The sequence below is a fragment of the Coptis chinensis genome, chromosome 2 (genome assembly GCF_015680905.1).
Source record: "Coptis chinensis isolate HL-2020 chromosome 2, ASM1568090v1, whole genome shotgun sequence".
Lineage (NCBI taxonomy): Eukaryota > Viridiplantae > Streptophyta > Magnoliopsida > Ranunculales > Ranunculaceae > Coptis > Coptis chinensis.
In genome coordinates, this window is record NC_141457.1 from 112833871 (window position 1) to 112855034 (window position 21164).

A 21164-nucleotide genomic window follows, 5' to 3' on the forward strand; every position below is an offset into this window, starting at 1 on the left:
GTTCTTCTTATAAACACTTGTAAAAATAGAAAAAAACAAATACATGACATCTTATAGATAGTTATTTGACAAATATAATCCTACTTTACATCACATTTAACTTGAATAGATTAATTTGAAACAAACGTATAGTTTGATTTTCGGTTTCCAATCAATTTTGATAATTAGAATATCGATTTTAGAAAATTATCTTAATTGGCGGTGGTAGTGATAGTAGTGGAGGTGATGATATTGGTTTTAATAACATGGTGGTGGTGGTAGTAGTAGAAGTGATGGATGTCTTAATAGTACGGTGGTGGTGGTGGTGATAGTCTTAATAGTACGGTGGTGGTGGTGGTGGTAGTGGTAGTGAAAGTGATGATATTAGTCTTAATAGCACGGTGGTAGTGATGGTGGTGGTGGTGATAGTCTTAATATTACAGTGATAGTGGTGGTGGAGGTGATGATGGTGGTGGTAGCCGGTGGTAGTTAGGGCAATAGAGTTATTTGGATAATAAGATAATGAAAAGGGAAGAAGAGATAAATGAGGCTAGGGGTATATGGATTGGAGTGTTTGAGTCATTTTTCAAGTTACAAGACTTATAAAATTGAAGTAGATCCAATTTTAGTACTTATAGAATTGGAGTCTCTTATAAGATCTTTTCCCTGAGCCCAAAGCAAAACATCATAAAATTCTAGCCGAAGCCCAAAATTACAAAAATCGGGAAAAAAATCATTTTGGTGTGAGGAGTACACGACACGTGTATGGTGTTAAAAGACGAACGTGTTGAATTGATTTGGACTAGAAGACTGCTAAAAAAAATGCGGACAAAGCTTTAAACAGATACCGGCATGAACAAGTGTCAGCTCTTTATAAGAAGAAGGAATTGATCGAGAGAGAACAAGGTTGGTGATCACTTTCTTTTCTTCCTTCCCCATCTTCAATCTCTCTCTCTCTCTCACTTCTATCTGCGGGCAGGTGGGCAGCAGCCTATGATGGATTGTTTGAAAATACATATGGCTCGGCTCGGGGCTTTCTGACCGTGTTCGGGTTGGTAATAGAGGTATATAGATGCGTGATTCTTTAGTAAGCTTCATTTTATATGAGATTGTTTGAAAATACATATGCCATAACAGCATAATGCGAAAGAAGATATGGAAATTGGCCTACACCACTAAGTCGTGCATTATTGATATTGATGGAACTCAAAGTGTGCATAAGTTGTCCCAATATGAGCTATAAGTTGCTAGTTTGTCACCATCTAATAACAGGGGTTGTTTTCAGTATTATTTTTGTTTTGAAGTATATATATATAGTGGATGTTGTAGTCAGAAAGATAAAAGCTATAAGCATCCAATGATTCTCATGTGATATGCTTATACAGATTATGTTCTCAATCTATTTATCTAGTGTCTGCAATGGAAACAGGACTGAAAAAGCTGAGCCATGATATAAGGACATGCGAGTATGAAGACGTTCATGTGATGTGGGAGATGTTGAAGAAAACAGAAACTGAGATGGATGTCTTGCCTGCCAAGAAAAGAAAAAGGCCTTTCTGGAATATCTTCATGTACCCCCATCTCAGCCTGTAGATTTTGATAGGAGGGATGGGATGTATACATGTGGTGCTTTTCCGTTTATACATTTCTGTCAGGCCAATTGAAATGGATGGGTAGATTTAGATGAGGACTCGGTACAAAGTAATCTGTCATCACCAGTACATATCAATGAACTTACAACTGATAGCTGTGATGATCTCTTTTCCCTGCCATCTACACAATTCCCGTCATATTATATGTTTATAGGTCACCGCGTGTATTGTTTTGATAAAAACAATATATTTCAGATATCATATGGTGTATGCAGTGCAGACAGCAGAAACTGAATCCAGTATCAGTACGAAAGAATGCTTCGTGACTAGTGTATCTTTTTTGTTTGTTTGTAACCTTGAGAAGAGATTTTTAGAGAGAAACCAAAAAAACACCAAATTACCAAACCAAAAAAACACTAACCAACTTTAGAAACAACATCAAATATTCAACATCAAATGAGGTGCGACATATAGCCCACTCACGCGGCTTTCTCAAAACCGCGCCAATGAAGCCCATCTTAAAAGCCCAAACAATTTTTCAAAAACCGCCCGATGTACTTTCTTCTTTTTTTCTCTTCCCAAATTTCTGGCGCGGTTTTTACAAAACTGAGTGATTGAAGCCCACACTTTAGTCCAAGCCCATACAGTGTTAGAAAAACCGCGTGAGAGATTTGATACAGCACCAAAACTGAAACCAAATTTTTGTCGATTTGGTGTTTGGTTTGGTATTTTTATCAACATGTAATTCTCCTGAAGATGAAAAAACACCAAATTATTGATAGTTTGATGCTAAGAAAGTATCTCTCCTAAAGATGCTATTATGTATATTTGTTAAGACCATATCTGTTTAATTTTGGTACCAGACACAACTGAAGCCTGCCGATGTGGGAGCTGTGTTTATACTCACAAATGTCATCAGTATACTTTTTGTTATTAATTTAAATTTTATCATAATAACGTGCCTAGCTTTACCATATCATTTATATGAATTTCGATCAGCAAGAGAAACCACTTTGTAAATGGGTTTCCAAAAGACTAAGGTTGTATGTTGACGAATAATTTGAAAAGTAATTTGGAAACAGGAAAAATTACTGCAAAACTTGTACCAATTTAAAATCACAAATTCACCAATGGTGTCCTAACAACAGACGTAGTAGTCTCCAAGGACTCCAGTGCAATTACTGGTGGTAGTTTTAGTACATATCATCTTGATTCGTTTTCAGTATGACTTTTCTTCTTTTTCTTTCTGATGTTTTGCTAGGACCAGCCATGAGAAAACTGCCAAACTCCTCTTGATTGTAAAACCAACTTCAGTACAGAAAAGGAGCAAAGCTACAACCCGACGTCAATAAAGAGTTACTTAATCAACAAATATTATTAATGACAATAGCAGATCAACTAAGCTCCAAGCCCAACAACCAAATGATTTCTTCAAGTGGATTTAATGACTGAAGCTACATTATATTTACATTTCTGTGAAGGGACCACATGTCTGAATCCAATAAATTGTTTTTTATGGCGAAACAGAATAAGATAAATTGACTAGGTTGGAGAAAAAAGAGTTGATGAGAAGAGTAGGCAAGAATGGTGCACTGACATGAGTCAGTTATAGGGATCAGAAAGTTCTAAGCAAAATGAAAATGGCCCTTACCTTCACAGGAAAAGAAAGCACGTGGGCACCCTAAATAAACCAGCGTATTCATCTATAATGATGCACGAAGCAGTTACGAATTCTTAAACTTGTTAAAAATGGAACAAGTTATTCTTATTCACAAGAAACAAATAATGGGAGATACTCACTTAGAAACAGAGAACTACTCCAGACAGTAGTGAAAATATGTTTACTTTTATTCAAGGTCATTGCAGTAAAAGTAAAATTGCTGCCACTTTGATACTAAGTTCTTATTATCGAAAAAAAAAACTTTGATACTAAATTTTCTGTTTACAGAAAAAATGCCAAATACAAATGGAAATGACATTGAACTTGAAGACACGCCACGATTATTTGGAGTATAGCTTGAGTACATTTTACCATATGAACATGTCCCATCAGCATCAGGAGTCATCAGCTCTGAAATGTTAAGGCAACCTGGTCACTGTTATGTACAATCCCTTCTAGCATCTATAAATTATCTTCTATCTGCAGTGTTTGTATACATGATGTAATTGGTGTTTGGATGAACGTCAATGTCTACATTAAGTGAGCCGCAAACTGCTATTTAGTAACACCAATGTACAATATCTGGTCAGATTTTTCTCATTCATTCCTCTGACGCACGCAAGCAAACTCTCTCAAGATGTACAGGCCAATTTTCACCAAGTAGCGAGGGTTGCAACTCCATTGCTACTCGAAAATCTAGCAACGATGCAGAAATGCATTGTTTTGATCTCTGCATGGACTTATTGGTTGATAATATATGCAGATCATCAGGGATATTATGCCCACTAACTTGCTTCAAACGTTCACCTACATTCCTTGATCGAGCAAGTTCTAAACATGGCTTGATCATCCTCTTTACAAAAGTGTCCAAAGCATTGTTCAATATATTAGCACAATCCACAGAAATACCAAGTCCCTCTGATTCCAACTTCCGCTCCAATTGCTTCTTTAAAGACAAGGTATCAGGTAGCTCATAGGAATTGCACATAGATTCAGGATGTAAAGCAGATAAGAAACTCCTACGAAGAGTTTTGCGTGCTCCTCTAGGGTTCATGTAGATTCCCAGGGGGGCATTGACCGAGTGACTTCTTTCAACACTTGGACTGACTATCATTGGTTCAGCCTCTTCTCCATCTTCCACTGAGACAACTTCAAACCGTGGACCACTACTTGGAGAAACTAGCTCACAAACACTTTGCTTCTCTTGTGTCTTAGGAACTGACTCATCATCATACATGATATTGTGGACCTTCCCATTGGGTCCAAGTGGACTGGGGCGATCTCTATATTTGCGATCACGCACATTTGAGGACCTCCCTCTACGAGGCGACAAAGGGAATGCATCTCCATACAGCAACTGAAGATTACTTCCGTGATAACCATTTGTAACTTTACCATTCAAAGAACCTTCTCCTTTGCTTCCTTTCCACGGGGGCGTGTTTGCAGTACATGCATTCTTGACAATCGAACCAATAAACCTATTGTGAAGAGAGATATTCTCTCTCCCAATAGTACTAATGCAGAGCTTATTAAATTCAAACTTGGTAAGCTTGAGCCTTAGAAATCTGCTAATGTAATTGAAATACTTCTCTGCTTTCTCACTTCCAATGTTGCTAACAATCTGAGCCTTGAGCTCTAATGTATCAGTTCTGGATGAATGCCGATAAGGGGGCATCTCAAATTTTCACTGTTTTCTCAGAATCATCAAAATTGAAACCTTTTCAAATCCAACAAAACCCAAACTCCACTCTCTTCAATTTTAATACTACAACCCTAGTCACCAAACTTTGATGCAAAACCAGTACCAAACTAAAAATCTGAAAAAAAATGAATCAAAACAAATTGCAAACAACTAAAAAACAGTAATTTACACTCTACATCAAACCCCTTTGAAGAATTTGCCCATGACTGTAAAAATCACTGAAGCAATTGAAAATTCAAGCAATAGATAAACAAAGTAAGATAAAAACTAACCTGATTTGTTTGATTGCTGATGAAAATTTCTCGGTTTTGCTCACTGTTTTACATCAATCACTACTCTTCTTGCTTCGCTACTAGTGAGTGAAGAGAACAGGGAGATGGAATACTGTGCACTAAGTTGTAAGATGTTTGTGTACTCCCCTACGATACAGAATGTTAGATGGAGTTTATTTTCTAAATCTTGTTATCTCAAGGCCAATCTAATGGTGTTCTTTTTAAAAGACAGCTATGAAGTTGAGTGTCCAGCTGTGGGGTTCGGAATCTTCTAATGTTGTTCTAAACTGTTTTGGTCAAAGTCAACGGTATCTCATGTTTTTGAGTGCTTGTTTGACTTTGCCAAATCTTCTTTGAAGATGTTGCTATGTTCTGTATGTCCTTCTGTTCCATGATCCAATTAAAGCTTAATTTCAGTATCTATTTAATTTTGTTCACCAACAAGTCAACAAAATAAACAAAATGCATACTGAATACGTACAGTTTTCAAGTTCCAAGTTAGGAGAAATGTACTTGGGGTGTCAAAAACCTTCCAAAGTAGTTCAACAGTTCAACAAAACACACGTAAAAGTTGGGACAATGATTGGTCTGAAAACTGAAGTCATGTCCAACCAAAGGCACTCATCTCCCAGGTGAATCTGCTCCTCCTCGTAATGGCAACTTAAAAAATTAGTTATCCTTCTAACTTTTCTTGAGTAGGGTAACTGAAAAATGAGCAAGGGGTAATCTGTTTTTAGTAAGTTACAAATTTCCTTCTTTCTGCATAACTTGACTTATAGATACTGATTCCAATACTTACAGTTTTTACAATCATATTTTGATTGTTTGGTACTTTGGTCACCTCGGTTTCATCGAGTTAGTTTTCAGATCCTCAAAATTATACCCTACAAATTACATGTACAATAAACCTTTTTTTTTTTTTTTTTTTTCTTAAAATAAAATAACTTTCTAATATAATCAAATTAATATTTTTTAAATCATAATATATATTTTTTTTCTTTTGTATTGGATGTCAAAGTCACCAATATAGTTTAACCACCATTTTTCCATCTTCGGTCTCCAAGTCACCAATTTAGAGCAAGTCCAATGAGAGTGTTATATGAACTACTAAATAATCGATTCTAATATTATGGGGATGCTATATGAGTTTTAAGTTTGGATTGTGTGATAAACTCGGTAAAATTTGTGAGCTTGTGTAGCAGTTTTATAATTTAAGTGAAGGACGAACGACATACTTTGTACTCTTACCTTTGAACTTTAAGTTACTAACGGATGACAAACTTACTTTGTGTCATAATTTTTCATTTAAGTCATTAAGTATTTAAGTGTATATAGTAATGGACGGATGACATAAATTATGCCTTCTCTAATGTGTTAGCAGCACTTGATTTATTGCATTGGAATGACTTGCAGTACCACATGCGGGATAACTAGTAAAATACTGATGTTGCACTTACTATTTGGGCAAGGTATATTATAGGGAGGGGTTCTAAGGACATATATTAGAAAAACACATAAACAAACTCAAAATTGTTAGGATATTTATAAGTTTAAAATTAAACTAAATTTTTGTAAATATGATCTCCTAACTATTTTAAACATTGTCATGAATAAATCAAAAAAATCTAAAAATTATAAACTTACCAAATATAGTATAAAAAATAGTGAAAGTGAATGGTTCATAATTATCAAGATTTTTTAATTTGTTGACTACATTGGATGAGATTACAAGTTTCCGATTTGAATATTTTTTTGTGATAATATTTTAAGTAGTTAGAAAATCATATGTACAAAAATTAGTCAAATCTAAAACTTATAAATACCTTAAAAGTCATGAGTTTGTTTAGGCGTTTTTCTAATATATGTCCCTATAACCCTTCCCATATTTAAAATCCCTAGTGGACTTATAACTAGTTGAGACTGTGTACAAATGTGGCCATTTGCTTTTGTTCAACGGCCTTACATCTATATATATATATATATAAAAGCTCGCCCACATTCTCTCTCCTCACCATATCGCTCCATTTTGCACTTCCAACAATATAATTGGCTCCTAAAAAATCGGATGGAATAATAATTAGTGACACCTCCCCAGATTTGTTTAAATCTCCCTAATCTATGCTTAATTTTCTATTGACTCCTCAAATTGAAAATAAATAAATAAACCTTATCCAAACTCTACCAAAATCCTAACTTTTCTCCTCAAAATTAGGATTGTCTATTTATCTTTTTCCCTTTCCCTACCAACTAAACACTAATGAATGAGAAAAAAAAAAGAAGATGAATACACTACCTCCCCGGTTACACTATTTGTAATATGTCTATTCTTCCAATGTGCTTTTTCTGGAAAACTTTCTCTTTAACTTTACATTTAACCCTTTTAGGTGCTAGATTTGGTTTTGTACTAGACAAAGAGTTAAAGGAAGCTGCTTCCAATGATGAAGGAAAGGTCGCTATTGCGATAAAATCACCGAGAGAGAATCGGTCATGAAGTATGTTTACACTCTTCCGGATGTTTAATATTGGCATGGAATGCATCGCCTATTGCTTTAAATTAAACTCCTATTGCCATTTCTCAGTATGTTTCATCAATAGACATTAGTTTAATTTCTTTAACTCAGTATTCTTGGCCTCTTTGCGGATCGATCTCATGATCTCTGGAAACGAACCAGTTAAAACGATTGCTTACATTTGTGAGTTGCAGTTATTTTGGGTTGTATTTAGTCTTCCATGTCTTCCTCATGAATCTGGGTCTCCAAATTTTGAAGACAGGTTTTTCTTTCCTCGCGTCTCTTTCTTTCTTTGGTTCTTTTATAGCCTGTTATCATGGAGAGGTTGAATATTGTGCTTACCAAAAACCAAAAAAAAAAAATTGTGCTTACCTCTTGCTCGCTCACTTGGATCAAACTAACCACTTGGTTATCATAGAACAATACAATAGTCGATAGGTTTAGGTGAGAGGGAGCATAAGTTAAGCTAGAAAGAAGGTCATAGGTAATCCCGACTAAACGGTGTAGTATTTTCTGATGAGCAAACTGCACCAGGTGATACACCTAAGGTAGTACCGAAAGATCCTTACTATACTGAAGTAGATGGGCAACTTGAAAATGTAAGTGGTGTAGTGGTAACCATGGAAGGACCTGACGAACAAAATGTACCCGGTGAGACAACCTCTGTAGTAGTACAGAAAGAAGAATCTCCTGCTGGCAAACAATTTTAGATTTCTAAATTCCTGGAAAAGCTCAATTTAAAGGTAAAGGAATGATGAGAGTCATCCAAACCAAAATGTTTAGGATAAGATTACATAGTTGCTGATGTCTACACTTTAGAAGTCCTCTATATATGTTTTATTTTCATAACAGAGTAGTATGCTTTGATCAATGAAATCCCAACTTTATTAGTTCCAGTTCATTGTTAAGCATGACCTGAAAATTTGTTAGCATTGAGCATACTTTCCTGGTGCTGTGAGTGATGCTCAATTTCATGGAGTATGAATTGCATCTTCGTAAGAATTGATTCAGTAAAATAGATCTAATTTTTGTAATGAGTAGTATCTATCTATAAACCATATTAGTGAAAAGATGCCCATTGGTTTTTTTTGTATTGTGTTGTTTAGTAAACTTCAATCTCATACTTCCTGCTGTTTTCTACCATGAACTGAAATGTATGTTGGCATTGAGCATGCTAACATGAAGTTGTGAGTTGTGGTCAGTGTCATTGTCTTAACATAATGTTTATAGAATAGATACAGGATATTAAAAGATGATACTGACATGGTGTAGTGAAAAGAATGTGATGCCACTATTAGTACTACTAAATATCTATGGTACTTAGAACGACTAAAACTTAGAACATATATTTCTTCTGTAGTACTACGGATTCCGTCTTCGGAAGATAAACTTGGTTATTCATTTACTAATATCTATGGTGTATGTGTATCCGTCACTATTTTCGTGAAAAAAAACTGCAACGTAAGTTCTCGCTCTATTTATATACTATTTGTATATGTACTTGGCAGTTGGTAATTTTTAGTTCTTGGGTTCTCAGTTATACTTGAAATGTATTAATAGGGATCTTTCTGAATATGCTAAACCTGAAGGCATAATTCAGCAACGCAAAAGGGAAAAAACTGCAACATAAGTTATGCTCAGGTAGTGAACACCCAAGACGGTCTGTGAAAAGAGTAGCCACTGAACAACTTGAAACTAAGGGAAAGAAGTTTGGGTTTGGATCAAGAAAGGCATGCAATCCTACATTTGCACCTGTCCAGTCAAAATTTGAATAGCTGAGTTCATTTGCCACCTCAGGTAGGTCGAACAATTCTTCTCAAGTTGTGGGAGTAGAATCAAAGTTAGACAAATAAGTTTCATCTACCGCAGATTCTCGAACATGGAAAAAAGAGATTAGCCCAGTGGAAAATTCAGTTTCTCATGAACCAAGATTCCATATTGGGGGTTCAGATTGTGGCACTGAACTCTCTATCACTTCCACACTTATTCACTAGATAGATCTAAAGTGGTGTGGTATGGGCCTGAAACTATAGTTGCAGAAAACTTTGTTTCTAAACCACATAAAACAACTGATAATGGGTTCTAAAGGTGTCACCGTATCTTGAAAATTTAAGGTCTGCAGATTCGTTGCTCTTGGCTGTAAGTTCCTTTGATCAGTGTAGTTTAGCATACAGTATTTATGTCCTTCAATTTGGTGCATTGTTAAATTTAAGTTTGATAGCTATATATCTCACGCTTTGGTTCAACACTCATCGCTTCATAGAAGGTTACAGTTAATGCAAGAATATCCATTTCGATGGTGAAGTGCCTATTTGAAACATAAACTAACATTTTGGTTAATCGGGGTGGTCAGGAGCAAAACTGGCGCAGCTACTCCAAGAGGCTGCATTGGTGGCAGTTCGGAGAGGGGCATGGTTCTATCCTTCAGTCAGACATAGATGATGTTGTCCAATAACTCTCCCACCAAAAATCTCATTCACTGCTACAGCTGCAACGGCAGCACTCGCCACACTCAAACCCAAACCACTCCCTAACGACAACCCTTTCTCAAGAGGCTGCATTGGTGGCAGTTCGGAGAGGGCATGGTTCTATCCTTCAGTCAGACATAGATGATGTTGTTGACCGCTTAACTGTGGGACCAAAGCGTGTAGGGATTGAGTTGGGTCATCAAGGGCAATGTCGTAGAGCACCTACTGAAGTGTACAACAAAGTCTGATTAGTTCGAGATGTAGTCCTACTTCAAGAAGCATCTTGGGTTTGGATTCATGATTGTACCCCGAACTTCATTGCCTGAGGAAGATCTCCTGGAATAGCAAGGAAGTATACAGTCTAATTCCCAGGCCTACATAACGACTTCTTCATTATTAAAAATGGTAGAACAGACACCATCATTATACATAATAAAGCAAAATGCCAAGAGCATTGGTATTTTGATTCGGTAACCTGTACAGAAGTTTAACAAGAGTACTTCATCTCAAAGTACTTTTTAAATAGTTCGTTTTTTATTTCTTATTGTAATGTTTTTCTCGATTTCGAGTAAATGTGGATTGTTCTATTGAAAGATATATGCAATGAGATTCTTAGTATTTGTTTCCTGAGCTTTGTTGTCAGTATTTTCGTGTGTGTGAGAAGATTGCAACTCAACAGATAGTCTTATTTGGTAGTACTTTAGTTAAACCACCCAGCCTAGACATAGTCATATTGGTACTTACTCCAATCATATTTCAACTTCGTCTCTAAGCAAGAAATTACTTGATACGACTGAAAAAAAGACAAGGTACGGCACTATAAGGGTTAATGTTTATCTTCATACAAATAGAATCTACCACTAGATAGGGTTAATGTTTATCTTCATACCAATAGAATCTACCACTAGATTACTATAAGGGTTAATGTTTATCTTCATACGATTTCTCAGACAATAACAATTACGAATTATGTTCAGAATATAAACTAATTTCAAAGTTTATCTACCACGGCCAATGAAATGAAGACTATATTAATGTCAAAGTTTATCTTATTTAAGAAAGATTTACTTACTAAGTGTTTTGTTCAACATTAAATTCCTATTAGCTACGTTTCTGAGAACAATAGTTTAATTCAAACTCTAATTCATACTAATACTAAACCTATAAATACAATATCAATATACAATTGTCATTCTTAACTCCTAAACAAAAGAAGGTAAAATCTTAACTAATCTATTTATACTCCATGAACTACATGCTTTTAACAATATTTTGATATTGTTAATGGTTTCTGAATCGATTTAAAATGGCAAGGAAGTGCAAAACTTTTGACGAACCTTACCTTAACTCGGATTTTGCAAAATAAGAGCACGAAAGTAAGCGGACTTTGGATATCACGGTTTAAGGAAAGACTCTTTGGAACTGAGATGATCTTAATTGATGAAAAGGTAAAATTTATTTGTTTAGGCTATTGAAATTAAAATTCAAGTTTCATTGTTTCATAATTTTAAATGTTTTTGTTGCTACAAATAATTAGCACTATTTTGACAAAAACAAAGTTGTTATCTTCTTTGATTTTCAAGGTTGTAGACGGAAAACCAAATTCATGCTAAAATCGATAAAGTTTTGCAAAAAGGACTTTGACACAAAATTGAAACAAGGAGAAGTTTATTATTTTGACAATTTTGAGGTAAAGGCAGCCCCATTTAAATTTCAACCTGTGAGATTCAACTTCACAATATCATTCAAAAAAGAAACAGTCGTGACTACTTCAAAGGAAGACACATCAATATTCAGGCACCACAAATTTTCATTTGTTGAATTTGAAGAATTCATGGAGAAAAAAGATTACTATGTCAAAGCGATCAACACAGTTGGTATGTTATTAATTACTTCAAGTTTTGTTTTGTACATGTATTTTTTGTAATAACATTTTCTACTAAACAGATTTTGTAGGGCTTCTAAAAAAAGTATTAGCTCAAAGCCCATATGGTTTCAGAGATGTTACACTAATGAATGAGAGGTAACATACGAAGAAAATAAATAATTCGACAATTTTATTTACAAAATAAATTCTTATTTCTGATCTCTTTTCTCTTTTTGCAGGAACTATGAACTGGATATTGCTCTATGGGGTGAAGATTCAGAAAAAATTGTTGGACTAAACAATTCTAATGGAATTGTCATAGTCATATTAACGTCACTCTATATGAAAAAAATTGAACGTATGCAAATTATTCAATAATACTCGATGTTTATATGTCTAATTTTATTATTTTAAAAAACTTAATTTTTATTATTATCTAATTTGACTCCATAGCTGTCTTTAAAGCATCCGTCACATCAGCAACACAAGTATACTTCAATTTGGATATCCCTCAGTCTAATGAAATGAGAAAGAGGTAAAAATAATCTAATATGTTTATTATTTAATAATTAATATATATTGACGTATAAATCTAATCTAATGCAGCTTTGAAACCGAAAACATTCAAATAGAGTTTGAGGAACATAAAGAAGGTGAACCTACTTCACTTTTGGAAGTACTTAGTAAGGACAGAGTCACTATCACTGACCTAATTAAATTAGGCAAGGAAAGATGCAACCAGGTTAGTTTGTAATGTTGGAATTACGCAAAGACGCATGCAAAAAAGTTATTTATTTCATTATTTAAATATTGATTTGTAGAAAAAGTCATTCACTTGCAAAGCAAGATTCAGAAAAAACTTTTGGAAATCGTTGGAACTACAAATCTTGCAAATTCTGTACTGTCAAACATGTGGAAACCGGGGATGAACCATACTACAAGGAATGTAAAACTACTTATAATGAACCATCTGAGAGATAATAAACAAATTGAATTTTCAAAAAAACATAAAATTTATATATTACTAATCTTCTCAATTATGTTTTCTTTTTAGCACAGGTACTATCTTAAACTTTGTGTGCAAGATGAAACAAATCAAACAGCATTTGTTGTTTTTGGAAATAAAGCAAAATACATAGTGCAACAACCATTTGACAAAATTAAAAAGATGAATTTAAAGGTGAGTAAATATACAATTATTTAATGATACCAAGTATAATTTTTTGGAAAATATATATTAATGCATTTCAATTTCTATAATGCAGGGCAATGATTGGGATGAAATTAAAGGAGAACTAGAGAAAAATACTGGAAAGACATACATCTTCAAAGTTGTGATAAACGAGTACAGTATGCATGAAATGTATCCAACATTTAGTGTAAACAATGTCTTGGAAGAAGAAACTGATAAAGAAAAAACAAAATATATTGACCCAACAGACAGCCCAATCATCGAGCAGGTAATAATCTTTTAAACTAACTTTCTTTACGACCGTTGTTCAATTTTATTTTCATATATAAGAAAAACTTACATGTCAAAAATACAGGAAAATGGATCAAATAGAAAGAAAAATAAGAACAAAAATCCTACAGATGAGGTCTCACCAACAAAAAAGAACCGGAAAGCTCCAGAATCACAATGAACAGATGGGTAATAGGATTTTAGTGTTTTCGTATGTATAATTTTCTTCAATGAACAATGGAGAAAATAATTTGATATTTTTATTTGCTTATAAATTATGTTTTTACATGTCTTTTACAAGTTAATTTGGTTTTTCTTCATTATGTGAATGATATTACGATTTCAAATTTATTTATGTCAATGCGATTACGATTTCAAAGATCTAATAGTTGGAATAACTGACAAAAACAATAAAAGAGGATGAATCAAATCAGATAATGAAATGATAAAGAACAACATAATTCATACTAGAAAGAATATATGGAGAAATCTAACCTTTCTCCCTGTTATAACATAAAATAAATTAGATCCTCCATTTCATTCTTGCTCCAACCAAAATATGAGAAAGTGAACTCTTCTTCAGAGCTTTACTTGCATAATTTTTGATAGAAGACCAAAAATTGGATTGAAATTGGAAGTTGTATTTGCCTCTCTATATTGATATGAGGGGTATAATAACATGTTGAAAGGCCCTACTTCTTGCAGTAGCCTAGGTAGCCAATCTGATTAGGACAAGCAAAAAAAAAGTCAGTCATCTCTTAAGAACTTCTAAAGATACTAGATTGTGATAGTGAATCAAACAAGAAGGCAATTGAATTGAACTCGACAGATGGCCATCACAAAGATGCAATCATCGGTTTCCTCGGTGAGTACTTCTTTTGATCCTAAAGAAAACTTCATTTTCATACTAAATTAACATAAAGTCAGTTCGAATTACCGTGACTTTCACTAGAGATACAACAAGCACCAAAGTTCAAAGAAGATGTACCGACACTAGCAAGCAATAATCTTTCCAATAATGAGTTTTAATAAAAAGACTGGATTTCAAATAACCCCAAAGAATGGTATTTGCTAAGTTTCCTAATGTGCGACTTTCAAATATTAAGTTAGATAGTCGCTAACTAATTTTCCTGTAATGAGAAAACCCAGACTGCACCTGATCTTTAATGATGTGAACCTAATATGCTGTGATTGGATGATTACTATTTGTCTCGAATTCCTAGGAGAATGTAGACAAGTGTAGCTTAGCTCCGTCTACTTTTGTGATCCTGATTCTCTTATTAATATATTCTATATACCAGCTTATAAATAAAATAAAATAAGAAAAACCAAGTGCTACCTTATATCAAGCTCCTCTCGATTTCCGAACCGCTTCTTGGCGCAGCTTTAATAGATTGATTTGCCATGCCAAGATGAACTACCTCAAATAATGTAGGTAGAGTTGTCTGTATAGTCAGAAGAGGGGCCAATAGGACCAGTAACAGCATGAGGGCTGCAAGCAAATACAAAAGTAATTGTCATATTACTGTTTTTTTTTGTTTTTTTTTTGTTTTGTTTTTTTGTTTTGTGTTTTTTTTTTGACAAATGAATATATTTTATTAAATTTCCAAAATATATCATACAAAGGATTTGAGGGTAAAAGCGTTCACTATTGATTATTCTCTGGAGTTTTAGATAACTCGGTCTTACCACAGATAGATGCTCTCCATATTCATCCTTTGATACAATGTTAGTTTTCTAGGCATTGAGCTTCTCTGAAAGCGAAGTAAATTTCTCTTGAGGTATGATGAGACGAAGTCTCATTGGTGCTCTTTTAATAGGAAATTGCTTATGAAGTTCACGGATAACTTCTAACGCCTGCAAGTGAGACACTAACATCATAAAGAATAATCCAACTGACAAGTAAGAACAATAAAAAAAACATAAAAAGATGAAGCAGAAAAAGTAGATATAAAAATGCTTAGATAATGTCACATGTGTGTAAGCATGAGCGGGAGATTCCTATCAATAAGAACACTGCATGAAGTGCAGACAAATACTACTGAAACAAAGGTTGCTCTTCTTCATAAAAGTCTAATACACTCGTGCATTATAAGCATTTTCTTTTATCACTACACTCAAACATTATAAGCTGTAAATAATTTGATCAACAGATGTGATTTGAAATACAGAGTAGATGTAGCATGAGTTTTATAAATGAAAGTAACAAGGGAAAAGGAAGAGGAGAAAATGAGTATTCTCTCAAAATTTCAACTCTTAACTCATTCAGTGTTCATGTGTTATTGTTATACATAATAAGGTACCTCGATTAAAATTTTCAGCAGGACTACAGATTTCAAGATATCTTCTGTACACAATACACTTGACCAAAAAAGCCTTTGAGTTACAATGCATAAGCATTTACATCTCATCCTTACATAACACAAGTATTTTAGAAGTAACAGGTTATGAGTCATCCGAAGTACTTGAGAAGAAATAATATTATATACCTAGAACAAGTTCTTAAAGATTTTTCAATTTGGGACACGGATAATATAAAATGGCTGAAAAGGGTATTCCCGACTTCAAGTTGGTTGGAGAAGGGCTTGGATTATGATGACGATCAATCCATTCTTAGCATACCATTCGCATCATGCTTGGGTAGAAAGAAGCATGAATAACGAGCTAAAATTTGATAAAAACCTACGTAGATTTTCAATATCTAAAAGTTTATTTGATTACACGGAAGATATGGGAAGTAGCATATCGAAGTTTCACTTGCCCCAGTTATTATCCTCAAATGAAATTTCTTCCATAAACCCTGGTTGAAATATCCCGAGGAATTTCTCCTAGAGTGGAGAAGTAGATTCTTCCCTTAAAGATGAAGAGACTAATGATATTGTTCAACTTAAAATATCATCATTGGGAAACTCGTTTATTAGTCCATAATATGACTCTTAAGTTTGCTAACTATGTGTTCTTTTCATTATGAAGTTACATACAGAAAAGTGATTTTGACATTTAGTGAAGCTTCAAATTGTAATGAGTCACAAAAGCCATAATGATTACAAGTGATACTTGCTAGGACACAAGATAGTGTATCACATTATATTGCTAACACCTTTGACAGTGGAATCTTTGGAACAAGTCTGGTTATGTCTTTTATTATTGCCTTTATAGTCAAATAGTTTTTGGAAACGCTTCTATCCGAAAAGACACATTTATAAGGAACTTTCTTGTATCATTTAGGCAATGTGACAATATCCTTAACTCCATTATGTTCCATTGATTTAAACTTTCTTTTATGGTGTCAATATAATTAGTAGAATCAATTTTTATCTTGGCTCATCAAAATGAAACCGAGTCTTCATAGACCCTAGATCATAATCAGATTCTTGTAGATATGCCACAAAGTCATTCAGAATTGTAGATCTTTGTATTATATAAGATTTTCCAAATACCATAATTTGTGCTTTTTCTACGAACGCTTCATTGATGAGAATTCCATTATGGAGTGTTTGATCATATAATCATTGTTCATTCATATTGAATAAATCAATATCATGAGGAAACAACAATTATTGTAAAAGATACAAGTATCGGGGCTTGTATTCAAACTTTTGTACTTTCTACATTTCATGATTGTGTCCTAGTTTTTCTTTAATAGACGTATATCATGATATGTCACTCCTACTGATTTCACCATTGTCAAAGGATCTAACGTTACCGGTTTCTATTGTTCTCGTGCTATGATTAGATAAGTCAAATCTATATACCCTTTGGATTTTCAAGATAACCAATTAATATAATGTTACCAGTAACTTTTCTAAAATCCAATATACTTTTATGTGGATAATTTATAAGCTCAAACTCTGTTGGTATCCCCAAAATGGTAGATAACTTGAACTAGGTTTCCTTTTATTCCATAACTACTCAAAAGAGTCTTTGAAACTTTTTTACTGGAAAGCGAGTTCAGTTTATATACAACAGTACGTCTTTATAATTTTAAATATCCATAATAACTAGGGTAATTAGATTAACTTAACCTAATCCTAACCATGTCCTATAAAGTACGATTAAAAGCCTTTCAAAGAATATCATTATACTGTGGCGTTCTAAGTATTGTATATTTATCACAAATACAACGCTTTTCTAAAACTTCGACAATTATCACTCTAGGACATTGACATTTATCTTAATTTTCACCACTTCAATTTGGTTTGATAGTTTTCACTTGTCTGTTTAGTTGCTTACAATATCAATAATGTAAATCTTAACAACTCACGCTGGTAGAGATTCATTACATAAGATAGGAACATAATCTTAATGTGAATTGTCATCTTCGATAATGTGAGAAGTATCTCACAACGAAATACAAAGTGCCAAAAAGTATATAAATGTCGATACTTATTGTGGCTTTCATTTCTTGTGTGTTGGTTTGTTTTCTATAATACACTCCACACACATATGAGATTAACAATTTTAGATTCGAATGACTCACATCATATGCTAATCTTTCTATAAACTCTTTCTCTGAAGATTTCTACATTCTTCATGTCACCACTAAGAAGACGTGTCAGTCCTTTAGCTAAGTTCAACTCTAACTTTAAGATGCATAATAATAAAGTCTCTATTCGATAATCAAACAAGCATGGTATCTGTGGATATCCTATACTTATTTAACCAAAGAATGCATATTACCATTTAATGTTTATTCAACCTTACATGTTTGGTCTATCTATGGGTAACTCAAAACAATCGAATAAACAAACAACAATTATTGTCACTATTATAACATTCAAGAACATATATAGTTGGTTCACTGTGGTGAATACCAAACTATACGTAAAGTGAATGTTTTAAGTCAATATTCATGGACAAAGTTGGAATTACTGTGGTGGACACCAACTTATACGTAATATGAATATTCGACACCTTAGGTTTTGACAAGTAAAACTTTATGGTATATGAATTGGGACTTTAACAAAGAAAATAATGCTCACTACATTAAAACTTTGATTATTAACACAAATAACTATATTTTTTTTTATTAAAATCTAATGATGAACATAATACTGTCATTGCAATATCACCTGTGGGTGAGTACTACAACACACGAGGTGTTCACTCCATAATATTATGATGATGAACGTACATTATAATTATGAAACCACCTGTGGGCGTGTATCACAACATACAAAGAGTTCACTTACATTTAGGGCTAAGTCATTAAGTATGTCAAAATTAGATAGGTCTGCTACTTGTGGGCAGTCAATTCCATATCTAACTCTTTAGTACACATTATCACCCTAAATAAATTAGAACTGTAACGTTAATGATATTTACAACTTCTCAATATTGGGTCACTGTGGTGACTACCAAATGATTAGTTTTATATCAATTATTTTAACTTCATTATAATCTAAATGGATCCTTAATCATCATCATAAATAACATTATACAGTGTCACTAACAATAATACAATAAAATATTCACAATATCTTACTATTGGGCCACTGTGGCAACTACCAATACAGTTTAATTTGTGAGTACCAAATCGTTAAATGACATTGATTAACGTACATAATCATAGTGAAAAACTAAACATACAGCGGAATAACGTGTGTCCATTCATAATGTACAAGATCAAAATGGTTCACTGTGCAATTATCATTATAGTGGAAATTGATAGACATCAATAATATTAATAAACCAAAAGAAATATTCATTCTATCATATTGCATACTTTGAACGTAATAAAACAAATAATGCACGCAAGTTTATAAGTCAAAACCCAACTTAGCAAGCTATAAAGATTATATAAACTTCCAACTTTAATATCGGAATTCTTAAAGCTTCAAAACCACTTTCAAGGTTGTTCAATATGTAGGGTTCGAAAAAAACTTTGTAATGACTATTCATACGTCAAAAAAAGACTTCAAATGAGTATTGTGTGTAAATGACGGTTAACGAGCCTAAAAGTAAAAATGGGCCTTCATAAATGGTCAAAAAGTGCCCTGTCCCTTATGGTCTAGATCTAACCCAGTTAACATGGTGAGACTGGACCCGGTCATTATGGGTCAGATCTATCCCGGTCAGAACCAATTCAGGTTCGTCTAGTGCGTAATGGGCAAACCATACCCAATTCATTAATGGGCTGGGATTTGGGTTAAAACAGCTTACATCATAACAATAATTTCATTCCTTAAAAAGATAGATAATGTCATGAAACATCATGTCTTCTTCCTCAACTATAAGAAACGAATAAAAAATCATAGTGGGTCAAAATTGCAACTGTTGAAACCCAAAAGAATCTTAATGAGTTGATGATATCTTAATGATATCAGCATGAGTTGATGATATCTTAATGATATCAGCACCTTCTTCCATTCAATAAAGGGAACAAGTAGAACCACAAAGCCCATTAGTAGGATTTTAATCTTCAACCCAAAATATAATGCACATGAACCTACCAAAATCAAACAGTAACCAAACTTTAATCCGTAAGAAAGAATAATACAACTTTGGGGAGTGATCCATTCATAACTGAAGTTAATCGAAACTTAAACTAAAACAACAAGAATTTTGCATGACAACATTAAAACATACTTTGAGATGTTAGAACTTGGTGATATATGGTTCTAAACATTAAAACATGCCCGGCGTTTTAAACAATTATTATTATTCGCATTGACCAATAGGAACATGTATCACCACCACTTACCAAATAAGCACACAATAATCTCAACGTTCAATAGGAATAGTGCAAATAACGATCCATAAAATACCGGTTTTGGCGTAAAATGTCATTATATACCAAATATCAAAAGTTCATTTTTAATGGGAGAAACATAATGATTCACAACAAAGCGTAATATACATATAAACCAATTCTTAAACTTAAGCCAAGGATATTGAATCGCATGAACTCACCAACATCATAACAATCATAAATCAATAATTAAACGTAAATAAACATACCTTAATCCATAGCTTTAGATGAATGAAACGTGTAGAACGGCGAAGGAGAACTTGTTTCTCACCCTAAGCCTTTTTTCTAACCCTAATGTGTTTTCTTAACATGACATAATACACAACTATGAGGCATGTGTATATATAGAGAAAAGGGGGGAGAGAACAGTTTTCTTAATTGGACAATGATTCTAATTTCCCATAAAAATTAGACTATAATTGGAAACAACTTCTAATTAACAAAATATTAATATGGATTTGGATACTTCATCATATAAGCCCATGTTTTGTAAACCATTAATTATACATTACATGTGTCCATCATGTGAGACAATTTTAGGAATTCAATAAAATCCAACATAGGTAACTTCAGTGGCGAGACCATGATTTTGTACAATGAAATCAAAGGCGTCATCCATGAGAGTATGAGACCACCTTCACAGCCTTGATCCTCACCATTCACATCACAATCAACGAGCTCTTGCTCAGACAAAGATATCAATTTACCTGTTGAGAGTTGGGTTATACCTTCCACAGAAGCTACAGTAGAGAATGCCCAACAACTTCCTGTAATTTTGAGTATTTTGACATCAATAACTTGTTAATAAACAACTAGAATTGAAGGTGATGCCTAATTAAAAACATAAGTATGCCAAAAAACCAGGAGCAGCAACTAATAGGTGTAACAACTAGATGGTGAT

At 33.6% G+C, this 21164-nt stretch overlaps 2 protein-coding genes and 1 long non-coding RNA gene across 3 annotated transcripts in view; 2 read left to right on the forward strand and 1 right to left on the reverse strand.

The window, feature by feature from the left end:
- The first annotated feature begins 244 nt into the window (after positions 1 to 244).
- LOC147520829 (uncharacterized) lies at positions 245 to 1900 on the forward strand. Its single transcript, XR_015212880.1, has 3 exons — positions 245 to 885; positions 959 to 1043; positions 1409 to 1900. It is a non-coding gene; the product is annotated as an uncharacterized LOC147520829 (long non-coding RNA).
- Positions 1901 to 3398: 1498 nt separating this feature from the next.
- On the reverse strand, positions 3399 to 5451 carry LOC147520830 (uncharacterized). Its single transcript, XM_086592329.1, has 2 exons — positions 5206 to 5451; positions 3399 to 5048 (listed from the first exon to the last, which is right to left on the reverse strand). The coding sequence occupies exon 2, from the start codon at positions 4904 to 4906 to the stop codon at positions 3833 to 3835; it is 1074 nt and encodes a 357-aa protein (XP_086448455.1). The 5' UTR covers positions 4907 to 5048; positions 5206 to 5451; the 3' UTR covers positions 3399 to 3832.
- Positions 5452 to 7060: 1609 nt separating this feature from the next.
- The window catches only part of LOC147520831 (FAD-linked sulfhydryl oxidase ERV1-like), a 74455-nt gene continuing 60351 nt past the window's right edge, over positions 7061 to 21164 (forward strand). Inside the window, exon 1 of the mRNA XM_086592330.1 lies at positions 7061 to 7147. The gene's annotated coding sequence lies outside the window, so the exon portion shown is untranslated. The remainder of the gene's footprint in view (positions 7148 to 21164) is intronic.